The 19,839-nt window shown below is 46.0% G+C and overlaps 7 protein-coding genes across 8 annotated transcripts; 3 read left to right on the top strand and 4 right to left on the bottom strand.

The window, feature by feature from the left end:
• Nucleotides 1-633: 633 nt before the first annotated feature.
• On the bottom strand, nt 634-3,878 carry PV09_02404 (the record flags this gene model as incomplete). Of its 2 annotated transcripts, none has more annotated exons than XM_016355437.1 (4): nt 2,933-3,878; nt 1,233-2,883; nt 770-1,178; nt 634-678 (listed from the first exon to the last, which is right to left on the bottom strand). In XM_016355437.1, the coding sequence occupies exons 1-3, from the start codon at nt 3,697-3,699 to the stop codon at nt 948-950; spliced, it is 2,649 nt and encodes an 882-aa protein (XP_016216573.1). In that variant the 5' UTR covers nt 3,700-3,878. The 2 variants fall into 2 exon arrangements, with proteins under 2 accessions (XP_016216573.1, XP_016216574.1); XM_016355438.1 differs by lacking the exon at nt 634-678 and having other exon boundaries at nt 948-1,178; nt 2,933-3,632; nt 3,687-3,878.
• A 388-nt stretch (nt 3,879-4,266) lies between these two features.
• On the bottom strand, nt 4,267-5,770 carry PV09_02403 (uncharacterized protein). Its single transcript, XM_016355436.1, has one exon. The coding sequence runs from the start codon at nt 5,661-5,663 to the stop codon at nt 4,824-4,826; it is 840 nt and encodes a 279-aa protein (XP_016216572.1). The 5' UTR covers nt 5,664-5,770; the 3' UTR covers nt 4,267-4,823.
• Nucleotides 5,771-9,458: 3,688 nt separating this feature from the next.
• On the bottom strand, nt 9,459-11,065 carry PV09_02402 (uncharacterized protein). Its single transcript, XM_016355435.1, has 3 exons — nt 10,676-11,065; nt 10,095-10,620; nt 9,459-10,041 (listed from the first exon to the last, which is right to left on the bottom strand). Exons 1-3 carry the CDS (start codon nt 10,948-10,950, stop codon nt 9,673-9,675), a joined length of 1,170 nt encoding a protein of 389 aa, XP_016216571.1. The 5' UTR covers nt 10,951-11,065; the 3' UTR covers nt 9,459-9,672.
• Nucleotides 11,066-11,824: 759 nt separating this feature from the next.
• On the top strand, nt 11,825-13,049 carry PV09_02401 (uncharacterized protein; the record flags this gene model as incomplete). The annotated part of the gene is made up of 5 exons (XM_016355434.1): nt 11,825-11,901; nt 11,960-12,196; nt 12,250-12,371; nt 12,418-12,771; nt 12,823-13,049. The coding sequence occupies 5 exons, from the start codon at nt 11,825-11,827 to the stop codon at nt 13,047-13,049; spliced, it is 1,017 nt and encodes a 338-aa protein (XP_016216570.1).
• PV09_02400 (uncharacterized protein) lies at nt 12,846-15,215 on the bottom strand. The gene is made up of 3 exons (XM_016355433.1): nt 14,546-15,215; nt 13,590-14,396; nt 12,846-13,534 (listed from the first exon to the last, which is right to left on the bottom strand). Exons 1-3 carry the CDS (start codon nt 15,112-15,114, stop codon nt 13,297-13,299), a joined length of 1,614 nt encoding a protein of 537 aa, XP_016216569.1. The 5' UTR covers nt 15,115-15,215; the 3' UTR covers nt 12,846-13,296.
• Nucleotides 15,216-15,455: 240 nt separating this feature from the next.
• Nucleotides 15,456-16,574, top strand: PV09_02399 (uncharacterized protein). The gene has a single exon (XM_016355432.1). It carries the CDS (start codon nt 15,636-15,638, stop codon nt 16,533-16,535), a length of 900 nt encoding a protein of 299 aa, XP_016216568.1. The 5' UTR covers nt 15,456-15,635; the 3' UTR covers nt 16,536-16,574.
• Nucleotides 16,575-18,330: 1,756 nt separating this feature from the next.
• On the top strand, nt 18,331-19,569 carry PV09_02398 (uncharacterized protein). Its single transcript, XM_016355431.1, has 2 exons — nt 18,331-18,692; nt 18,803-19,569. The coding sequence occupies exons 1-2, from the start codon at nt 18,441-18,443 to the stop codon at nt 19,217-19,219; spliced, it is 669 nt and encodes a 222-aa protein (XP_016216567.1). The 5' UTR covers nt 18,331-18,440; the 3' UTR covers nt 19,220-19,569.
• Nucleotides 19,570-19,839: the final 270 nt, after the last annotated feature.

Raw genomic sequence — 19,839 nt, 5'->3', positions numbered from 1 at the left:
CAGAGCAGCTTCGTTAAGACCTTCGATCTTTCTAAGAACATCCCAAATGTTCTTCATTTACTGACTTCGCATAATATCGTAAAGACGATCGATGAAGATATCTGCTCCGATATGCATCTATCTATCTCTTAACAATTCTCGGCCTTAGAATACTGCTGTTCCCCACCTCGATTTTGCAATACCCTATCTCTTTTTTCGTATATACTTGGCAGCAGATAACACACCTTGACTTTTTGCTGTCTGATGTTGAGGTTAATTTGTTTCTAGCTCCGTTTGATTGATATATTACAATAGCCTTTCTGTAACTACAATGTTACGAAGTGAAATGCTTTGGGCCCCGTTAATGTTCCATAGTACTCCGAAAGTATGAACCACGTAATTCTTCTTTGCTTGATATAACATTATTTCATTGCAGTTCGAAAGGCAAGTCCATGCTTAAAATTCAGACCCATGACTCAGTTTTGCTCAGCTTGAATTTCTCACACATATTGACTTCCCTTGGAAAGGGAAAGTTTTATCCCATGCAAATATTTACACCTTTACCCTTAATCTTCTCAGTTTAGTACGACCGCATTTGTCTCACCGTTCAAAGATCAGTGCTCGCCGTTGCTCAGCAATGTGATTCTCAACCATGTGCGCGCGATTATTGTAGGAGAGTATTAGACTTCAGATAAATTTCTGGACATTTTTTTAGCCCATGTGTTTTCTCGGCCCTCCGAAAAAGCGTTGTCTAAACACCAATATGTAAGGGATATTCTGGCTGACCTACGTTTTCAATTCTCAAGAAGAAGCAATATCGTAATGAGTGTGACTTTGATTGCTGGTCTTTGACGATAATTTGAGCAACACGGATAAGTTCGCTGATGAGATCTTAATCAACTGATTGTGAAACATGTAGGCCCAACAAACTATTATAGTCCCGAAACTTCTAAGTCACACGACTCGTCCTAAGTATCCAGACTTTCAAGTCGTATTAAACAGTCCCTGAGACTCTTACGTCTCTCCTCTGCAGCTTCTTTCTTACGCCGGCGGTCATCGGAGCCAGGATCGTGTGTGACACGCCTGTACACGTTCTCGTCCTCCATCCAATCCTGCTCGAAGAGATTACGCAATTTGGAAAGAAGACAGCGTTCCACAACTTGAATAATAACATTGTCGATATATCTGGCTCGCGCAATCTGTTGATCAGATTAACATGAAGACGTTTGATGATTTCTCTTTTCCACACTCACTCGGTAGTATATCAACATCTCCTCAATCATTTGCAGTGCAGCTTCTTGCCGCTTGCTCTCGGGTTCTTCAAGTGAAATCACATTCACGACTTCAGGAGTCGGGGAATTACTATCTTTTGACGTTTTCTCGACTCGTCGAGAAAGTCGAATCGTGAAGCGTTTGGAAGACTCCATCAGAAACCGCATATCTTCAGTGATAACATTACCTTGACGATCCTGCTCAATCTCTCTGAGCTGAGCATCTGCTTGCTTTTTGAGTTCCTCAAGACGATCTTCGAGAACATATTGCCGAAGCTTGATCGCTATTTCCGGCAAATCCTTCCCGAGCTTTTCGGACACGACAATTTTGACAAACTCCCTGGCGTGATTGTATGCACGATCCAAATAGTCTTGCGCAATATTCTGCCACGGTTTGGAATAATGAATGAAGAGAAGTGTTGTCCTTTGCGGATCGAAATTTCCAGGAAGTTCTGTACCAAGTGACTCTTTCAAGAAATGGTGAAACTTATCAACTTCTGGGAATTCTTTGGGCGTTGGTTCGTCCGGTCCCCAAGCATAGCCTTTTCTGTGACCTTTCAGATTCATTGTCTGATTAAAAAATTCGCTTTCCGTGCGGATCCTTCCACGGAGATATCGAGCAGGTCCATTGTTTGACTCGAATTGGTCGACCCCGAAGAACTCGGCATCGCGATTGGTACCGTCAACACCTTGGACAGTTGTGGTTAACATATTGCCGCTTTTCTTTGAAAGGACCTTGCGAAGCTCCTTCTGATCAAGAATACCCAAGCTGAGACGATTTATTTCGGCATTATATTCAGCTATACGTTTGTTGATATCCCTCCGAATAGTCGAAATCTGCTTTCGGGTATGGAGAAATAGCAATTGGGTCAAACGCGGCCGCAGATTCTTTACCCCCCAGTTACGTGTACGAAAGAGTTCGTGCCAACGATTGATTTTTCCTGCATTTCTTCCAGAGTTCGGTCCCCACTTTTCGGACTGGAAAAATTCCTCTTCATTGAGATCTCTGGCGTCGGACGGCGTTCGTTCTTTGGTGTCATGCCCGTTTCGATTGACCATTACGTGGCATCCTTTTCCAAATTTAAAGAACGCGTTATCGTTTTGGAAAGCCAGGTTTAACCAGTCGGTCTCATTTTCCAAACCGGCTTCTAGTCTGTCAGGCTTTGTGATGATTCCGAATGTCCTCTCGCCGTTGGGATCAACGAGCCGTGCTTTTTCAAGGATGCTGTGGTCATTCACGTTGCCTTCTGCGTTGACGACAGCGAGTATTATAGTTCTTTCATCTTTGATATATGAATCCGTAATGGATTCCACCATCTTAATGTCATCTTTCTTTCCCTTGTTTGCACTAATTAACCCAGGCAAATCAACTAGCGAGATACGTTGGCAATGTGGGCCTTTGATTTCGACGCACAGAGTATCTTGAGAAAATTGAAACATTTCATCCATTTCGTCTTCGAGAATTCCCATCGCACTAGCAGCTCTGGTGAAAAGAGCTTCAAATCCATCCGGTGTACACGTTTCGTCAAATTTTTTCAGGACCTGGGCGTCAATCTCATTTCTATTCAAACCTGGCCGAATTGTTACTGAGACAGTGGTGCTTGAAAGTTCAGCGTCGCGAATCATTCGAATTCTCCATGCCCATTAGTGTCTAATCTCTAGAAAACAGCAACTGAACTTACTCTGTCACAAAGCGTGTACAGGTGGTGTCACCTCTTGGAAATGGTAGCCTCGTGATAGCTTCTAATACAGAGCTTTTCCCTGAAGATTGTTTACCACACACTACCAAACGAGGTAAGCTCAGTTCACGCTCCAGTCCGTGTTTGCGCATCTCATCCACCAGATCGAGGAACTGATTCTCTTTCTCGTCATGGAGTGAAAGGTCGCTAATGATCTTCTCCCACGCCAAGCCTTCGTCTCCTCTTCTTACCGACGGCCTTAAGGTACGGGCTGGGGGTATCTTCGGGGTAGATGGATTACCAAATAACGCCTCGTGGTTGCTCGACCTTGTGGCAGCAGAGGGTGAAGGGCTCGGTGTGTCTGGAACCTCGAACGAGGGGCGATTGAATGTGACTTCTGGGTTTTGTGATACATGAACAGGTTTCCTATCACTCAAAGATTTCTTACGCGCCGAAGACGGCGGTGTTGGAGGGGTTTGTTCTAGGTATGAAGGCCCCCCAACGTTGCTATTAAAATAACCAGGCGTTGCAGAACGAGCGCTAGTGCCAACATTTTCTTGTGGTGCTCGGTAAGCGTAAAATGTGGGATCTTGGGTAGTTTGAAAGCTTCCTGGCATTTGATCTAGGCGGTTTTGATGAGGCATCTCAGCTGTGTGATAATCATGATTTGGCACCGTGGAGGTCTTTGACGTAAAAACGTCGGCTTCGTTGATTTCAACCTGTGACCGATTCTGATACCGACGTTCTCGATCTTTACCTGGTTTGAACATGGCTTATATTTGAGTATATATTAGGAGAAGGCAATGGTTGCAAAGACTTTTTTGAGAATAAGGAATGACGGCGTGAATTTATGAATAACAAGGCTAGGTAACGAGCAGAGACAGACGATATAAGTACTAGAAAATGAAGCATAGATCTACAAGGCGGTGTTGATGACTCGCTCCTGTCCAAAGATGGTGTTGGCGAAATGCAGCAAACAGGCTGTGAAATGCAGCCAAGCCCTTGGAATTGAAGGTCAAAGCCTCCGGTAGAACGACAACTTTGATATCTTTTAGCAAGTCTAGATTAGGCTTTGTATCAGGCCGAATCGAGGAATAACCTCTTTGTGCATGTCAACTATATTAAACCTCTGTAGAAAGGCGTGTCCAAGGCAGCCTGAAGCAACACCAAGAAGATGAACCAGATCATGGCGTCAATGGCAGAATCCAATTGGTGCGTGCTTGATGTCCGTGACCCACAATCACGCCACAGTGTACAACTTACACCAGTGGCCACATCTCAATCTGCTGCTAATTGGCTCCTTTCAAAAGCAATGTAGACATCCATCACGACTATGACAGTGCCGGGGAGGCGAATTTGGGACCCTTTATTTTTTTATTTTTATTTTTATTTTTTCGAACAGATGCTTCGATTCTTTCCAATAGTCAGAGGTTCAGGCTGGAAATACAGCAGAGAAGACGAATACGAAGAGATCCCAACCGGTGCTTCTTACAGCCTCAGCCTGATCAACTCGCGTCTCTTCTTTACATATAGTCTCTGCATCAGTATTATTATTATCCATATGATCACTTCCCCTGCCACACAGCTGGCTTCAAATATGAGTCAACATCCGCCATCCGGTCAGCGCGACGCCTCCTCTTGCCTTGGCAATATTGCCTCCTCAAATGAAGTTGTTGACTGATGAAAGCCCTTCGCATGATTTTCAAACCGCTTGGGGCAGTGTTGCGCCACGCTGCCTTCAATGCGATAGGATGCACAAACTAGCGGTGAGTGTAGACTAATCCTCCAGAAGGTAGCCAGATCTGTATCTCAGGCTTGCTCCGTCAAATCAAAGCCATAGCGAACATCGTGAGGGTTAGCCACAAATTTGTCATCGCATGGCAACCAATCATCCTCAACCAAGAAATGCCAATGCAGTCACCAATGATAACGCAAGGATGAGAAGTCCCTTCACGTTTAAAACCAATCTCGAATCACTGGTAATACCTCCTCCAGTCAGGTATCGGTCTGTCTGAAATGCAGTGGTCTTGAGATCAATCGCACTTCCGTTGACTCTGCAGACCAAGCCTTCGAGTTCAGAACCTGTCCCGTTCCCTTTCTGCAGCATACATGTCTTGAAGCTTCCTAAGATCTGGTCATCCGTTAGGTTCCGGGAGTCACTTAGGCCGCGAAACGCATTTCCTCGGGGTAGGTAGCAGTACTCGTAGCAATGAACAACACTCCACTTGACCGGGGCGGGCTGGCAACACGCCTCAAGCGCGAGGTGGTTTGAATTGTTAGGCAGTGTCCCACATGCTGCCCACGGGTCATTGACAGAGATCAGGGTCTGAGGGTCTTCCGTTGCGCAGAACTTCTCGGCGCTGAAGGTGCTGGTTGGCGCCGACGAGCTGTCTGTTGAAATGCTGTTAGGGGAAGTAATGGCGTGTGCCTGCGTCAGTCGGCACCAAAGCGGCCCTATGGTTTCTCCAGTCTGGTTCAAGCAGCTCCTCATGTAATCTAGCAAGTCAAAGCCCTCGGTATCGATCTCATCGTTCATCGACGCTGGCATATCGCACCACGAATAGCATTTATCTTCGTCAAAGCTATGTACTTTTTCTGGCGCACAGCACTTCTGTGCCAATGTGTAGTTTGATAAAAATGCACACGCATAGTAGCTATCGCTGCCAATAGTGCCAGTTAAGTTCATCTGAAGAATGCCATTGTAAGAAACGGTGTCAGCGCACGTGACGTCCATTGCGTGGATATTGTATGTTAAGCTTATATTTGACGAGGAAAACAGGACGATATCATCGGTTGTGCGTTTCTCTTGCTATTAGGTCTATAGCTCCGACGGGAAATGAGTGTATGCAGAGTACAAGACGGTTTACAAGCGCAAGATTTTCCTGTGTCTCGTCATGAAGGATCGACAGGTACAATTTCCTTTTTGGCATGGGATGCTGCTTTTTTGGGGGATCCTTAATTTCCCTGGCTTAGTTAACCATTGAAATTCGTCAATCCCTGCTTACGCCCTTAACTTGGATACCTTTGTTTCTCGTTGACTAAAAATACCAAAGCTACCTGACACAATCAGCATGTTGAGAGTATACAGTCTTATTCACGTACCAAACCTCAGCATCTCTCAGAAGCTTCGTTCTGATCAAGGATCACTGCGAACGTCTCTCGTTTGTTGTAATGTTCGTAGGAGTTGTTGATGTTCACCGAAAACTTGACCACATAAGTGCCGCACAAACCTAAATATGTTGCTTCTCCACTTAACGCCATTCAATATGCAATGAGAGATCTTGCGGCTCTCTGTCTAGCCTTGGAAGCATCTGAAGATGTTGTCTCACACCATCCTCTCCGATGTTCAACAGAATAGCTTTCTACAGTATTGCTGCCTTGTGTAGCCAATGACATTCGCGATGCAGGTGGCTAAACATAGCCAAAATATGACCCCTTTTCGGAGGTAGGCAAAGTCCCACCGGCCGCTTCATTCTCGCTCATACCTTTCATTACCATCCCCCAATATCCTAACGTGAATCGAGCCAGTCACGCACTGGCAAGAGGTGTCCATCATGGCGCACCTAGACTACCTCGTGTTCCAGCGGATCTCAATATGGTTTTTTCAGTACTTTTCATCGCCGTGCATATAGATGCCGATCAAATGAGTAAAGAGAGAAGTGACATCAGACAAAGAAGAGATACCCACCTTGCTTGCTTTGCTTTGCTTTGCTTTATCAGATGAGTACTTGTATTCTTTCTCTTCACAATATACCAAGTTTTATGTCTTGCCTAAGTGAACCGCTATCCCTTCAGCCAGTCTCCATCCTTATTTATACCTGAGAGGAGATCCCGTTTCCCAAAATCTTTACGAGTGGCCGTGGCATCGAGAGTCTTAGATTCCATAGAGGCGGTCAGCCCAAAACCTTGACACAAGATAGCCGGGCTCTCTCATAGAGAGATACCCGTTGAATTGTATATGAAATAATTGCGTCTTGTAAGGAGTATTCTAGTGTCTTTTGTCAATTTACGCTGTGTATGTTCACTTCGCCAAGCAGTTGGTGCGGCAACAGCGTGATAGTAATTTTTGCGTGTAAGAAGTCTTAGAAGGAATAATTATTGTGTATAGTTAATATTAAAGAATAGAAGGACAAGATTATTTGCTGTAGGAAGGTTGACGCAAAGATAAAGTAGCTATGGTTTGTCCCGTTTTGGTCTGTGTCCCATGATCCTGGGACCAACATTACTTGCTCTGGCTTGCATTTTGTGCCCTCCTGCTCATGATGCATCGCTGTTCGATGACCATTCGCATCAATCTACTTGAGTAACTCATTTTTCGAGTTCTGGGACCATCAACGGAAACCTTTCTTTCAAGTCAGCAAAATGGAAAGTAAATATTGTCTTCTTGATTACTCATATGTCCTTCACGTATCCTTAATCTTGTATCGACGTAAAACACGGCCACCTGCGCAGCTCTAGCAGTAGCTTTGACTAGAGGCTTCGCACTCCAGCTGGACTGCATCGTCCAACAAAGATGGTTGTTCACACAACTTAAGTTCGCCACCAAGCAGTCCAGATCGCTTGGCGTACTAACAATGCATTCACAGTTGGCAATTGTACCTGGCGGTGAGACTTCATGGCTTGCTTCAGAAAATTTTAGGTCGATACTAACTATTTGGCTGTCCAATAGATCAATGTTTGACTCGTGCGGATGCTCGATGCGAGAATCTTCGGGACTAGAAACAATGGATATGATCCGTGCAAGTGCGAACATCACACAGGTTCCTGAATGGCCTGGACCTTATACTAAAGAAACAAAGATGAGCGAATACGAATGTGCAGGCGCATTATTGAAAGTCAAAATGCGGTGATGAACTCGATGATTGGGGCGGCAGGTGCCGCAAATGTTTCGGATCGCGGCCGAGCATGACTCTGATAGTGTCCTCGTCCTTACTACGCCTCAAGCCGAGATCTGCAAATTCTCAGACGATGCACTTTCTTTACGAAGGCACAGACTCCATATGTGCTCTCAAGAATGAATATCTTCAATGCTAGCAGTGCGAGGCGTTTGGCAGACTCCTTTCGAGGTGCTCTTCTCGAACGCCAACAATATGCTAATTATCCTCGACTCAGACCATTTGTCTTGTGTATTGCCAACTTCGATATAATGGACAGTAGGCAATCATAGCATCTTGTTAATTTGATATCCTTTCCTTTGGAGCCCTTATTCGAAGCATTACGCTGTCTTTTGAATTTCAGACGTTATTTCTAAAGTAGAAGAAACTTTGGGCATCTACAAGATGCCAGCTTCGAATTCAGATCCACGATCAACTGCTTCAGACCAACAGGTTCCGACTCTAGGACAGACTCCTAGTTTGGAAATCGCCTCTATCTTCTTCGGTACCTTCATAGGTCTTTTCTTTTTCACGGTTACAAAGGTCGCACGTCAAAGCTTTGGTATAATCAAGCGAACTGCGAGCGTTCGCAATGGCTACCTTTGGATGATGTGGATGGAAGCTGTTGTGAATATGGTCTTCGCCCTCACTACCTACCTATTCATTCGTGGTAACATCAAACCCAGGTGAGAGACTTTTACTTGTGTTTTCCATTCTGCTAACAAATATTTTGAAGTCTGGCTTACTACATCGGCGCTGGTGCGATATACATCCGTTCTATGGCCGTTTTGGCTTCAAATAGCTAACAATGGACAGTTTTCCTGTGGACTCTGCAAACTCAACTTCTCCTGCAGATAATTGCTAATCGCGTCGGCCTGATGTTGGTAAACAAGCGCAAGACTCGCGTCATGCAATGGACTCTACTGGTTGTCATTGGGACGGTCAACATCTCAGTATTTTGCATATGGATCCCAGCACAAATGAACGTCAATGAAATGTTCATACATCTTAATCATATTTGGGAGCGAATTGAGAAGAGCATTTTCCTTGTTGTGGACTTGAGCTTGAACCTTTACTTTCTCCACACTGTTCGGTCACAACTCATCCTAAAAGGACTTACAAAATACTGGCGCGTATTCAATTTTAACGCTGCCATCGTGGTCCTATCAGTGGCTATGGATCTCCTGCTTTTAGGACTTCTGAGCTTAAAAAACCCCTTTGAGTAAGTCTCGCTACGTTTGAATCTCTCTACTGAGGAACAAAACATTAATCAATCCGGCACTGCCTTAGCTACGTCCAGTTCGCCCCGGTGGCGTATATTGTCAAGTTGAACATTGAGCTTACAATGGCCGCGCTGATCACAAGTGTCGTCCGAGGAGGTGTCCGAGTCGAAGAATACGGTTCAAGAACGGAGATGGCTCCCAGTAGCACTCATTCTCGCGGAGTCAATTACGATGCAAAGGATCAAGCGCAGGGTTACTTCCCTGGGCGAGATCTTGAAAGTTCTCGGGAATCAAACGGCGGAATGGTTGAAAATACTTCCATTGCCTCGAAAGCAAAAGACTATGAGGGCCCTGGTATTGTAAAAACGGTTACTATGTTTTTTAATGAGGAGGACGACTAGGTTCTCTTCGGGAATACTAATACTGAATCCTGTTGGTTCACAAAAATCAGCGTTCTTAATCTCCAATACTTAATTTCACTTGACTCCAGTGTCAAATTTTTGGAAGCCTCGGATCTGAGACTAGAATTTTCTATTCTAATGTTGTGCTGTTATCCTCAGCCTTACGTGAAATTCACTACCACGGCCTTGAATAAACGCGAAATGGCTGTGATATTGTTTGGTCTTTGTATTGAGATGAATAAAGTTTACGAGAGGAAAAAAGTGTTGCCCTGTCTATCAGTTCTCTTTGCAGTCCTGTAATCCTTCGTTGGATCAAACTCCTGCCAGATACTTGCGGGGTAAATATGTTTGTGCTTCTCATACCATCTCCTATCAACTAATTTTGTCGAGGTCGGATCATCATAAAACCCTTCAAGTTGTTCATCAGGGACAACAGATTTGGATATTCCTTTTGTCCTCTGTTTGGCTAATGGATCATATGTCGCAGGATTGATCTCTTCTTCCTCATCGTCCCCATCTGGTGGTGTCCCGGCAGTGCGATCCGCTGAGATGTTGAATAAAGGGCCACTGTAGCCTTCTGTCTTGTTTGCGGCAAAGTAGTAAAACTCGTAGTGCTGCTCTGGGATCAGAAAAGCACAGTACAAGAAAGCAGGCACAATAGACTTACATGTGGCAGTATGATGTCGTCTTTGACCATCATGAGATCATCCACACTGACTCTAGCCCAGTTACTACTCGCCTTATCACCACCAACTCCCAACTCAGCGCCCATCTTGCGCGCCTTGTCGAGGAATAACCAGACATGGTCACCCTTCTTGACCTTAACCTTTCCACCTGGTGTTATCGCACCGTCGTAGAATACGAATGGAACCATAATCTCTGTCTTTCTCACAGCCTCCCGTGTCGCGATGAACTCTTTGCGTAGCTGCTCTGCCTTTTCAGCCTCTTGCTGTAACGTCGCTTTTGTCCTTGCTTTGGGCGTAAAACCTATACCCACTCGAGCCCCTAGTTTTTTCTTTGCAACACTGAGGTCCCCTCCCACAGGGTCTTCGCGAAGATCCGGTGTGCGCGGCAATGATCGTGGGCTAGAAACCGCGCTTGTGCCATCCTCTTCGTCATCTTCTGCGTCAAATGACAGCTTTGCCTTTCCAATCTTTTTCAACTTTTTCTTTAGCGGATCGGTCGTTGATACTCTATTCTTTGACGTTCAGCTGCAGTCAGGTTTTTTCTAAGATGATAAGAACTTACCCATCTCTTGGAGAGTTTGCGCCCGAAGGCACTGCACTGTTCCTGCCGGATTCATTGAGTTCAACAGCTTCACGCCGCCTTTTCCGGTAGTCTGATAGCGACACTAGGCCCTCCGTTTGCGATTTTAGCACATCCTCAGCAGTTGCACGGGAGCTCTGAAAACGGCCGTTGCCAGGACCAGGTGTATGGTCGCGCGAAGGGACGGATGACCCAGGGTTCGACATTGAGGTCGTAACGGAGCAAGTGGGGAATTGGAGAAGGGAACTATTTCTCATCAATGGCGAATGCCCATGTTCGCGCTATTTTAGCAATCAGAAAGCCTTGGCTTCGCCTTTGAGACTGCCTCAAGAGCGTGTAGAAACAGCAAATGTGTTTTGGGTAGCTCAGATTCGTCAAAATGACGGGATGCGAGCTCGAATGGTCCAGGGTCCAGTCGTCAACCCCAGAAACGTCTTTCGCCCGAGGCCGCCAACAGCACCTCAACCATGCACATTCAGCACAGTTTAATCTAGATACTGGTGGAAAGTTTCGCTGCTAGATGAGATCGAGAATGTCCATGAATGCTAAATCCAACATTTGTGAGCCATCTTCTAACAAATATCTTCAAGTGGTGTGTTGCGAACTACTCCTAGCGACGGCTTCGAATACTCCCTTGTTGTAAATGGTGACCGGGTAATTCGTTGAAGTGTACGCAAACATTTATGTATATGCTCTTCGCTTCGGCCAGCGCGCTATCTCCTGGTAACGCTGAATTCGTTAGACAGTTTTCTACGACTTACTTTGGAGAGAGATGGGGTTTGACTTTCTCTTTGGAGGTTCTTCGCCTGCCTCTCCGTCTGACAAAACTCAAGGCTAGCTTCGTAATGCTAGCCTCGAAGTGCGGCTTTCGTCGCGAATCGAGCCGATAAAGTCGAAGTCTCGGCCAATGTGGAATTTGATTCTCCATCGCTTTCAAGTACGCGGACTCGCTGCCCACGCAATGATCCTTCCTCCGTATGTGCAATCCCGTCTGGCACCTTCCTTACGTATATCGCAGCCAAGCAACAAGAGGGAGCAGCTTACGGCTACTCCTTGATCACATCCGAACTCCCAACGTGCCATAGATTCTTACGAGGTCCTACATACTATTTTCCAGTGCAGCTCATCACAATGGAGTTCACATTTAGATGCAACATCACAAAATGTCGTGTTGAGCTTCAGCATCAGGCTGTGGTTACCACATGCAGGTTCGAAGCCCTGGTGACGAGTTAGCACGTTGGAATTCCTGTTGACCCCTTAGACTAGTCACATTTTCTGCGTCCAATGCGCCTCCAACTCGGGTCTGGCGAACGCTGTTGGAGGCGTGCGTGTCTGTCCAGCATGCAAAACACAGCTGATAAACAAAGATGATGCTGTCATAACCCAGCTAGATCCATCAGAGGATTACAAAACCTCGGTTCTGAGTGGCTTTACGCCGACCCTGATCATGGAGTGTGCAGGTCGCGCTCTAAACTTCTACAACTATCAGGCCGTTCACGAAGTGTAAGGTTGGATGTTGCATTTACTCCAGAATACACTAATACGATGTCATGTAGAACATACCAGGAGTTTCTAGCTCGAAGACTCACGGAGAAGGTCACAGGACTCAAGACACAGTTGGACGAAACAGTTAGCAACGCAAACGGCCATATCCATAAGCTGCAAGAAGCGCTTAGAGGTCCACTTACTAGACCATTCATATTTGATTTACTAACTTTTTCTAGAATATCAAAGTCGTATTGCTGACATGGAGAATAAGAATTTAGAGCTCCAAAATGCGTTCAAGCAGAAGGCTAAAGCTCTTAAGGAAACTACAAGAAAGTATGATCTGCTAAAGAGTGAAAAGATGGCTGCGCAAACCATGAACGCTGCTTCGGATGAAGCAGAACAAGTTATCCAAAGCTTTGCGGGCGTTAATCGCCTCTCCAAACACTACAACCCTAGCTTTGGCAATTCTTACCGACGACCGGCCAATGACAGCCTGGATGGGCCTCCACAGCGCAGTTCCATTCGTGCACTTCACTCCATTCAGCGTCATCCATCGCAAACCCGTTATTCTTGCCACAGATACGGAGACTGTAGGTCTAGTTGGCGGAAATTTTGACTTCACTGACGAGGCAACAAAGCAGACGTCACGGGCACTAATCCACTATTTATGACACCGCGTACTCAGCGCCATGCATTACATGCTGCAGATATTCCGAACTGTAGTCCCCGCGCAGATGGCCATCGCTTGCCATTGGGAGATCTACCTGTTAACAGCTACATGCGTCCGCCGAACAGCCCGTATGGCATAAGCGTTGGGGCCAAGGCTAGCAAACAACCTTTCCCAGCGGCCAGTGCGACACCAAAATAAAAACCAACGCAGAAAGGTCTAATCTTGCTTCGCGCTGGTTGTAGCACGTGTAAAACTTATTCCAGGTTGAGCTTGCCAGTTTTCCATTGCTCAATATGTTTTGCAACTCCATTGGTCTTGTGTTGCTAAGATTCATCAAGCAGTCCTGGTTATAAATGATATTATGTAGCGTATCAAATTGTCACTTGAGAAACATTCAAGTTAAGCCGAATGAAATATGCTTAGCTTCTGCCTTATATTCAATGTTTCACAGCAATGCATCTCGAGTCGTGAGAAATTCTTTGTACCTAGCAAGTGTTTGTCGCCGAAACGTCTTGCCCCAAATCATCATGGGCACTGAAGTCATGATGAAAATGAAGCTTAGAGCACCAATGATACACATGACACCAGTAACAGACTGTACTGCAAACCATGGACCCGTTCCGAAGGTGAAAATCATAGCAATGGTGTTGTTAATTACCGCAACACCGACCATACCTTCAAGCCTGTTATTTTTGCGTTAACAGATTAAACTTTTCAACGCTTTAAAATCAAACTTACACCATGTCAGGATAGCAGTCCATAAGATAGGCCATAGACAGATCACCAGCACAGCCCCATCCAAAGCCAATAAACCCAAGACCCACATATGGCACTGGCCATGACCATCCATTGTTTGTACCAACACCGAACAAAATCAATCCAATTGGGCTGATGATGGCTGCAGGAAACATGAACCACAATCGATGTTCTGCCTCAGCTATCCCACCATTTCGCTTCGCCATCCACCGAACAAAGAGATCAGAGCAGTAACCACCCCAGATACAGCCAATAAATGAGCCAATTATACAAGGCACGTTCATGATAGCGTCCTGAGCGTCGGTGTAATTCCAGGGGGGGCCGTACCAATTGTCTTCTTCGAGGGTGAGATAAAATGTCAACCACGCATCCTGAGCACCCCATTGCAAGCCCGCAAAAAGGACAGCGGGGAATGTGAATACACGGAGCATGTGAAACAAGCGTTGCCCATATTGTTTGAAGCCCCATCCTTTTAGATTCGGTGCTGGCGTAATCAGGGCGATCCTTTTCCAGTACGGCTTGCTAGCTTTTAACGATTCCAACTCTCCAGCATGTATGATTGAAGGGCGATGTTCATGCGTCATCACCTTCTTTTCGGGATCACCGTCCTCTTCAGTTGCAGTTGAGGACTCCACTGGCGCGCCATTGAGAATGTGACGACGGTCGAAAGTAGTTTCTTCAAAGCCGAAGTAGAAGATGACAAAGGTTGCGCCAGAGATTATAACGGCAAACCAACCTACCCAGCGCCATCCAAGGTCACTATCGGCTATGTAGCCTCCGATCAAAGGACTGTATGACGACTGACGTTAGAAGAACAGTTCACGTGACACGAACATATAATACCAGTTTGGAATAATATATCACGTCTCATAAAAGGACGTCGGCTAATTGAGCCATGAAGATACAGTGCAAAGTATTCGGAACGAGATCTGACATACCCAAGATATGTTCCCAGATTAGTCGCTAAAACGTAAAAGCCAAGCACTGTGCCGCGCTGGTGCTGAAAGAAGATGTCAGAGAGTGAGGTTTGCACCGCAGCCTCTGCACAGGACTCAGAAGCTCCTACGAAGAACTGACTTCCAATCGAATCACCGCTGGTTTGGATCCGAGCGAACCAGATGCTGCCACCAAGGCCCATGAGGATGGAGATGAGGTAATTCAATCTGCGACCGTACAGTGTGACCGTTGGTGCAAGAAGCAACGTCATGTAGCCAATCGCGATGAAGAGGACACCAGCGGCAATGTTGATCTGATTGTACGTGATTCCAAGCTCTTCATTCTGTTGATCGGCAGCGGAACCAGCGTCATTGGATGTAGCAGCTGTCAAGCCTGCGATGAAGCAGCACAATACCGCATGCCAATACCTGCGCGCCTTCGACCACCGCAGTGGATCGTCCGGACTGTTCGTTGGCTGCGGCACGAGCGTGATTTCTGCGTCTAACAATTGACCGTCTTCCCCAACGTCGAACAGGCGGACAGTGCCAGGCAGACTCGTCTCATCGCCCATCGCGGTGACTTTGCTGGACAACTGAGGAAGAGCAATTGGCAGCAGAATCACTCGCAACAGTTTGTCTGAGCGGGACACTAGCCAGTTTAACAAGGATAGCAAGATAAGAAGTGGTCTGGGCGGCAGCATAAGGAAAAAGCTTCGCTAACTTAGCGATAGGCTGGGGTTGCCGGGCGCGCCGTTTGCAGCGGGATGTAACCTAGCTCCTCTGATTTTCGAGAGCTAAGCAGTGCTCCTGCAACACCAACCGCTTTGCGTATGTGCAAGCGAAATCCGCGTTGAAAGCTGCACACGACACCCTTTGCCCTTGCCCTTGCCCATTTTCTTGATAAAACTTATCTGTGATATTTTTTGTTTACGTCGACAAAATGCACCCTGGAATATCGAGGTGAAAGCCTGTCCTTAGCGCCCAAACCCCTTCCTATCCAGTTGAGATTGATCGACCGTTCCAGCTGATCACTCGTTGATCAGCCTGACAGCTCAGAACCTGTGTCAGCGAGGATAGCCCCCTGCGTGCCGCAATGATGGCAGGTATACTAGGAACCAAGCTCTCTCCAGCCTTGAGTGATTACATTCAAGGCATCGATGTGCAGGCACTCTCGCGGATTGGTGCTGATCGCCTTTCAGAGAGGGCTATTCCCAACATCGGACTCATAGAGCTTGTCAGTGCGAGAGACTTCGCAAGCAGATATGACGCGTTGTACATCAAGGAGTTTCCAAAACAAGCCGAACGGGAGCGTACCGATCTCATCATTTCACGATTGACTGCCCAATTTGCCGGCCAAAGAGTCGGGCTTGCGCCTTATCACGTCGTAGGCATCCGTGATAGCAAAGGTGATGCTATAGGTGCAGCTCAATTTTCCGTCTTGCCTGTCAAGGACAGTTCATTTGCAGTGCCGTATTTGCAATACATATATGTTCGGAGGGAGAATAGGCGTCAGGACATGAGCGAGGTTCTTCACACCATGACGCTTGCAATTACGCTCGCGGATGCCAAGAAAATGGGTAACAGAACAGTTCCTTTTACACTGTTTGAGACCGAGCCTCCCGGTTATGGAGATGATGAAGAGAGCAGAGCGTTCAGTCGAATGCGGGCGCAAGTCCATAGCAAAGGTGGTGCAACTGCCGTTGTTCTTATGAAAGAAGGGCAACAGATTAGCCCACACGTACAGCCGGGTTTAGAGGTTGGTGATCCGCCATTGAGCCTCGTCTGGGCGATCAGAAAGAGCCCCTCACCAGGCCATGAGTGGAACATATCAGATATCGGCGACAAACTCATGGCTGCATACTATCAAAGTCTAAGAGATGAAGGGTTTCCAGAAGAAAACATACGGCTCGCGGAAAGCATCGTGAAAGAGAGGTGTAAAGGCTCGACTTGGATTCTAATCCCCCTGGACGAGGTGACTTTCCATATTGTTTGAATGTATGATACAATTTTGATAGGTAAAAAGCTTTTGAGCTCCATATAACTAAAAATCATGTCTCTTCAACCACCTTACCACTTCAACTAGACAGAATTTGGGTTTGTACGAAACACATTGCAAAAGGTTAGTCCGGTGCATGTGCGAACAACCGAGACAGATATTGGGCAATCGCGCATGACTTTCAACAGATAGCCGGATATTGACCAGACATTAGATCACGCTAACAGAATTGGTGCAAAGATAGCTGGGAGAGAAATCTTTTCACTGAACTGTAAAGCAGATTGCGTGATCGGGTCACTTGAATCACTCAAACGCGAGCGATCCTGCTCCGAAATCTCTCTTCAAAGGGAGATTTCTAAACAAATCCTCCACTTTTACCTTACGGCTAGAATATTTTAAGACTTCGAAACAGGAGTTTTTCTACTTCTACGGAAAAAAAAAAAAAAATAAAATTTGCACACGGATGGAGACTGAGAACACTTACCTAATCGGTACCTGTAGATTGACTTCTAGCTCCAGTGCCTTCAAACGAGAAAATCTACAACGGAAGCTTAATCATGCAGATGAAATTGACTATCTTAGCAATCCGATTCTAATGTCGATGCTAAACTTACACATTTACGTACAATACTAAGTTCCAATCTATTTCAAGTATAGAGAACTACTGGTTGACGAGAGAATTGCTGGGTATATATGAACTTTCTGGTCAGAACATGAAATTTTACCGACTCAATCACATTTTCCGAAGCTGTGTGTCGATTTCGAAGGCATTTATAACCTATATTCACGAAAAATGAAAGAAGAATGAGCAAGTGATGAATTCTACCCTACGTTTATGTTGGAAAAATTTATACTGCCTTGAGGAGAGAAAAGTCAAGTACGTGGAATGAACATAAATTATGAAAATTAGCAAGCTTAATAAAAGCATCACAGGAATACGCATCGGAATCTGGTTTGCTCTGCACAAGTCCTGTGATTTTGCAGCTGCCCTGCGACTCTACTTTGAAGCATTTCCGGATTGTTTCGGTATGTCTCACCACGACAATGATATTTGAAGACCAGCTAAATAATGAAGCAAGTTGCAAGCGGCAATGCCTGTGTAATCATCTTTATTTACTTACGGAGGAGATTCGAGATGGTGGATGAGCGGGCGTACTTGAAGATGCAGTCCAATAGGCGGAAAGGAATGCACTTCAATTCGTTATCTCCGCCAAAACAATAGTTTCATGATAAATTATTATTAATGATACATGCTATCGATAATCATGCCGGACTTCTTATACCCAAATAGAGCAGACTTTCAACATGATATGACGATATTGTGAGCTAGGCTCCGAGAATACAAGTGGCGTTTTTCTTTTGAATTTACACAACATATAGATTGAGCGACATGGTCAATAGTGATAGAAAAGATATTAACAACAAATTCATACCAACAACTGCCATTGGTAAATAATTTGGGCACGAATTTTACGTGTATCAAACGCTTTCGGGGAGTCTTCAACTTATTACAGCCGCTGAAAGCAGCAAGAAAATTCCAATGTAGTTCTGCTATTGTCAAACCATAGTTGTCATCCAGATTTCATACGGAAAATTACTATGCAATGGCCAAGTTGTGAGTCTTACGAGAAGATTCAAAGTGATAAGATTGAGTTCAATGAAAGAATTACACTCAAGATGTGAGCAACTTTCCTATGATTTGGCAACATTATGCCAAGAGATCTAATCTAATCTAATCTATGTCACTTTCAACTTCCCCGTCATCCGATAGTGCTCTATGGAGTCTACCCCAGATTCACCGCGCCGGCAACTGCACGTTCATCCTTGATATCCCCTTTCCCTCCACTCTCTCACTAATCTAATCGCGCTGGATTCACGCATCTTGCGATATTGATAGCCATCATGGATGAATCCAACAACCCGACGGAGAATTCCACCGCCGAAACTCGAGACGAAGAGCTCGATGCCTCAATAGAGGCAGACATCTCGCAAGAGCCCCTCCATCCGGACCCTATGCAAATAGATTCGAATGCGAATGAAGCGATACCAACAGCGCAGAACGAAATACCTGCGTCAACAGAGCCTCGCATACCGGCCAAGAAAGATGCCAGCTTACGCGAATTTCTGGCAAAGATGGACGACTATGCGCCAATTGTACGAGCCTCCCTTCACGAGTGAGCGTACGCGCGCATGCGCGCGCATGCACATATTCATAAGCGACCAGAGTTTTCTATTCACAGAATACTGACGCGTCTACTTGCTAGATCCCCGACGCAGTGACGAATTACTACCTTACGCTCGCGGGGCTTCCGCCTCCACCCCAAACCCCGATACAACTGACCCGTCTTCTTTCGCTTGCAACTCAGAAATTCATTGCTGATATCGCCGCGGACGCCTACCAATATGCACGTATCCGCTCCTCAAACACGTCGTCGACAAATCCGATGGGCGCCACTGGCGCGGCTGGGTTCCCAGCTGTTCCGGGGGCCGGGCCAAGCGGCACAGGAGGCACTGGCAAAGAGGGCGAAAAGAACAAGAATCTAGGCGTGCAGAGGCCCGGTTACGGCGGAGGTGGTCAGGGTGGCAGCGGACAAGGCCGAACGGTCCTGACCATGGAGGACCTGGGCATGGCCGTCGGAGAATACGGGGTCAATGTCAAGAGAAGCGAATTCTACCGATGATTATAGCCTGGAAAGGTGTTTTTGCCAGGAACTGTCAAATGCGAGAATGAGAAGTCTTGATTGACAGGACAATATAATGACGGGGAATAGGAACTGCAGCTCTCCGATTGCAAGAGCTGATGACTGTTCCTCAAATGTCAAAATTATCTGCTGAGCTCTTCACTGATGAGCCGGCTGGGCGACTGGATCGTTGACATGCTTTTGATACATTAGATTCGGGTCGCGAGCAGTGGATGGTACTCGAAATCACGAGATATTTAGATAGCAACGATGGGCAAACAGGCGCAAGTGCAGTATATTGTATTAAAAACTTCTGGAAGCATATTACACACAAATATGTTTAATCCGTCCTGGAAACACCGCCTAGCGTGAAATATTGCGTCGTCAGACGTCCAAGGGTCTATTTGTGCTCCTATGAAGTGGCTGGCCGAGTCAGCCTTGACTCCAAGTACACGACAAAAGAGTGATAGTTGTGTCGGGGAGAAGTTTGACAGTAAAGTCGATGACTTCGAGTAGACTACAGTAAAATCTCGCGTTCATCGATTACTTTGATCACGGGGATATCACTAATTCATATGGCGAAGGTAGGCTTTTTGACGTCGAAAAGAAATAGAAAGTAA

Source organism: Verruconis gallopava (assembly GCF_000836295.1).
Source record: "Verruconis gallopava strain CBS 43764 unplaced genomic scaffold supercont1.6, whole genome shotgun sequence".
NCBI classification, from domain to species: Eukaryota; Fungi; Ascomycota; class Dothideomycetes; order Venturiales; family Sympoventuriaceae; genus Verruconis; species Verruconis gallopava.
Note: the sequence above shows the minus strand (reverse complement) of the source record. Positions and strands in the feature narration are given on the sequence as shown.

Coding starts and splice junctions, on each gene's coding strand:
- PV09_02400 (XM_016355433.1), bottom strand. CDS start 15,114: ATGGGCGATGAGACGAGTCTGCCTGGCACTGTCCGCCTGTTCGACGTT. Junction 14,397..14,545: donor AATCTGGGAACATATCTTGG/GTATGTCAGATC, acceptor GTCGTCATACAG/TCCTTTGATCGGAGGCTACA. Junction 13,535..13,589: donor GACTGCTATCCTGACATGGT/GTAAGTTTGATT, acceptor CAAAAATAACAG/GCTTGAAGGTATGGTCGGTG.
- PV09_02399 (XM_016355432.1), top strand. CDS start 15,636: ATGATGGCAGGTATACTAGGAACCAAGCTCTCTCCAGCCTTGAGTGAT.
- PV09_02402 (XM_016355435.1), bottom strand. CDS start 10,950: ATGAGAAATAGTTCCCTTCTCCAATTCCCCACTTGCTCCGTTACGACC. Junction 10,621..10,675: donor GCAAACTCTCCAAGAGATGG/GTAAGTTCTTAT, acceptor GTCAAAGAATAG/AGTATCAACGACCGATCCGC. Junction 10,042..10,094: donor ACGACATCATACTGCCACAT/GTAAGTCTATTG, acceptor ATCCCAGAGCAG/CACTACGAGTTTTACTACTT.
- PV09_02403 (XM_016355436.1), bottom strand. CDS start 5,663: ATGGACGTCACGTGCGCTGACACCGTTTCTTACAATGGCATTCTTCAG.
- PV09_02398 (XM_016355431.1), top strand. CDS start 18,441: ATGGATGAATCCAACAACCCGACGGAGAATTCCACCGCCGAAACTCGA. Junction 18,693..18,802: donor TGGACGACTATGCGCCAATT/GTACGAGCCTCC, acceptor TCTACTTGCTAG/ATCCCCGACGCAGTGACGAA.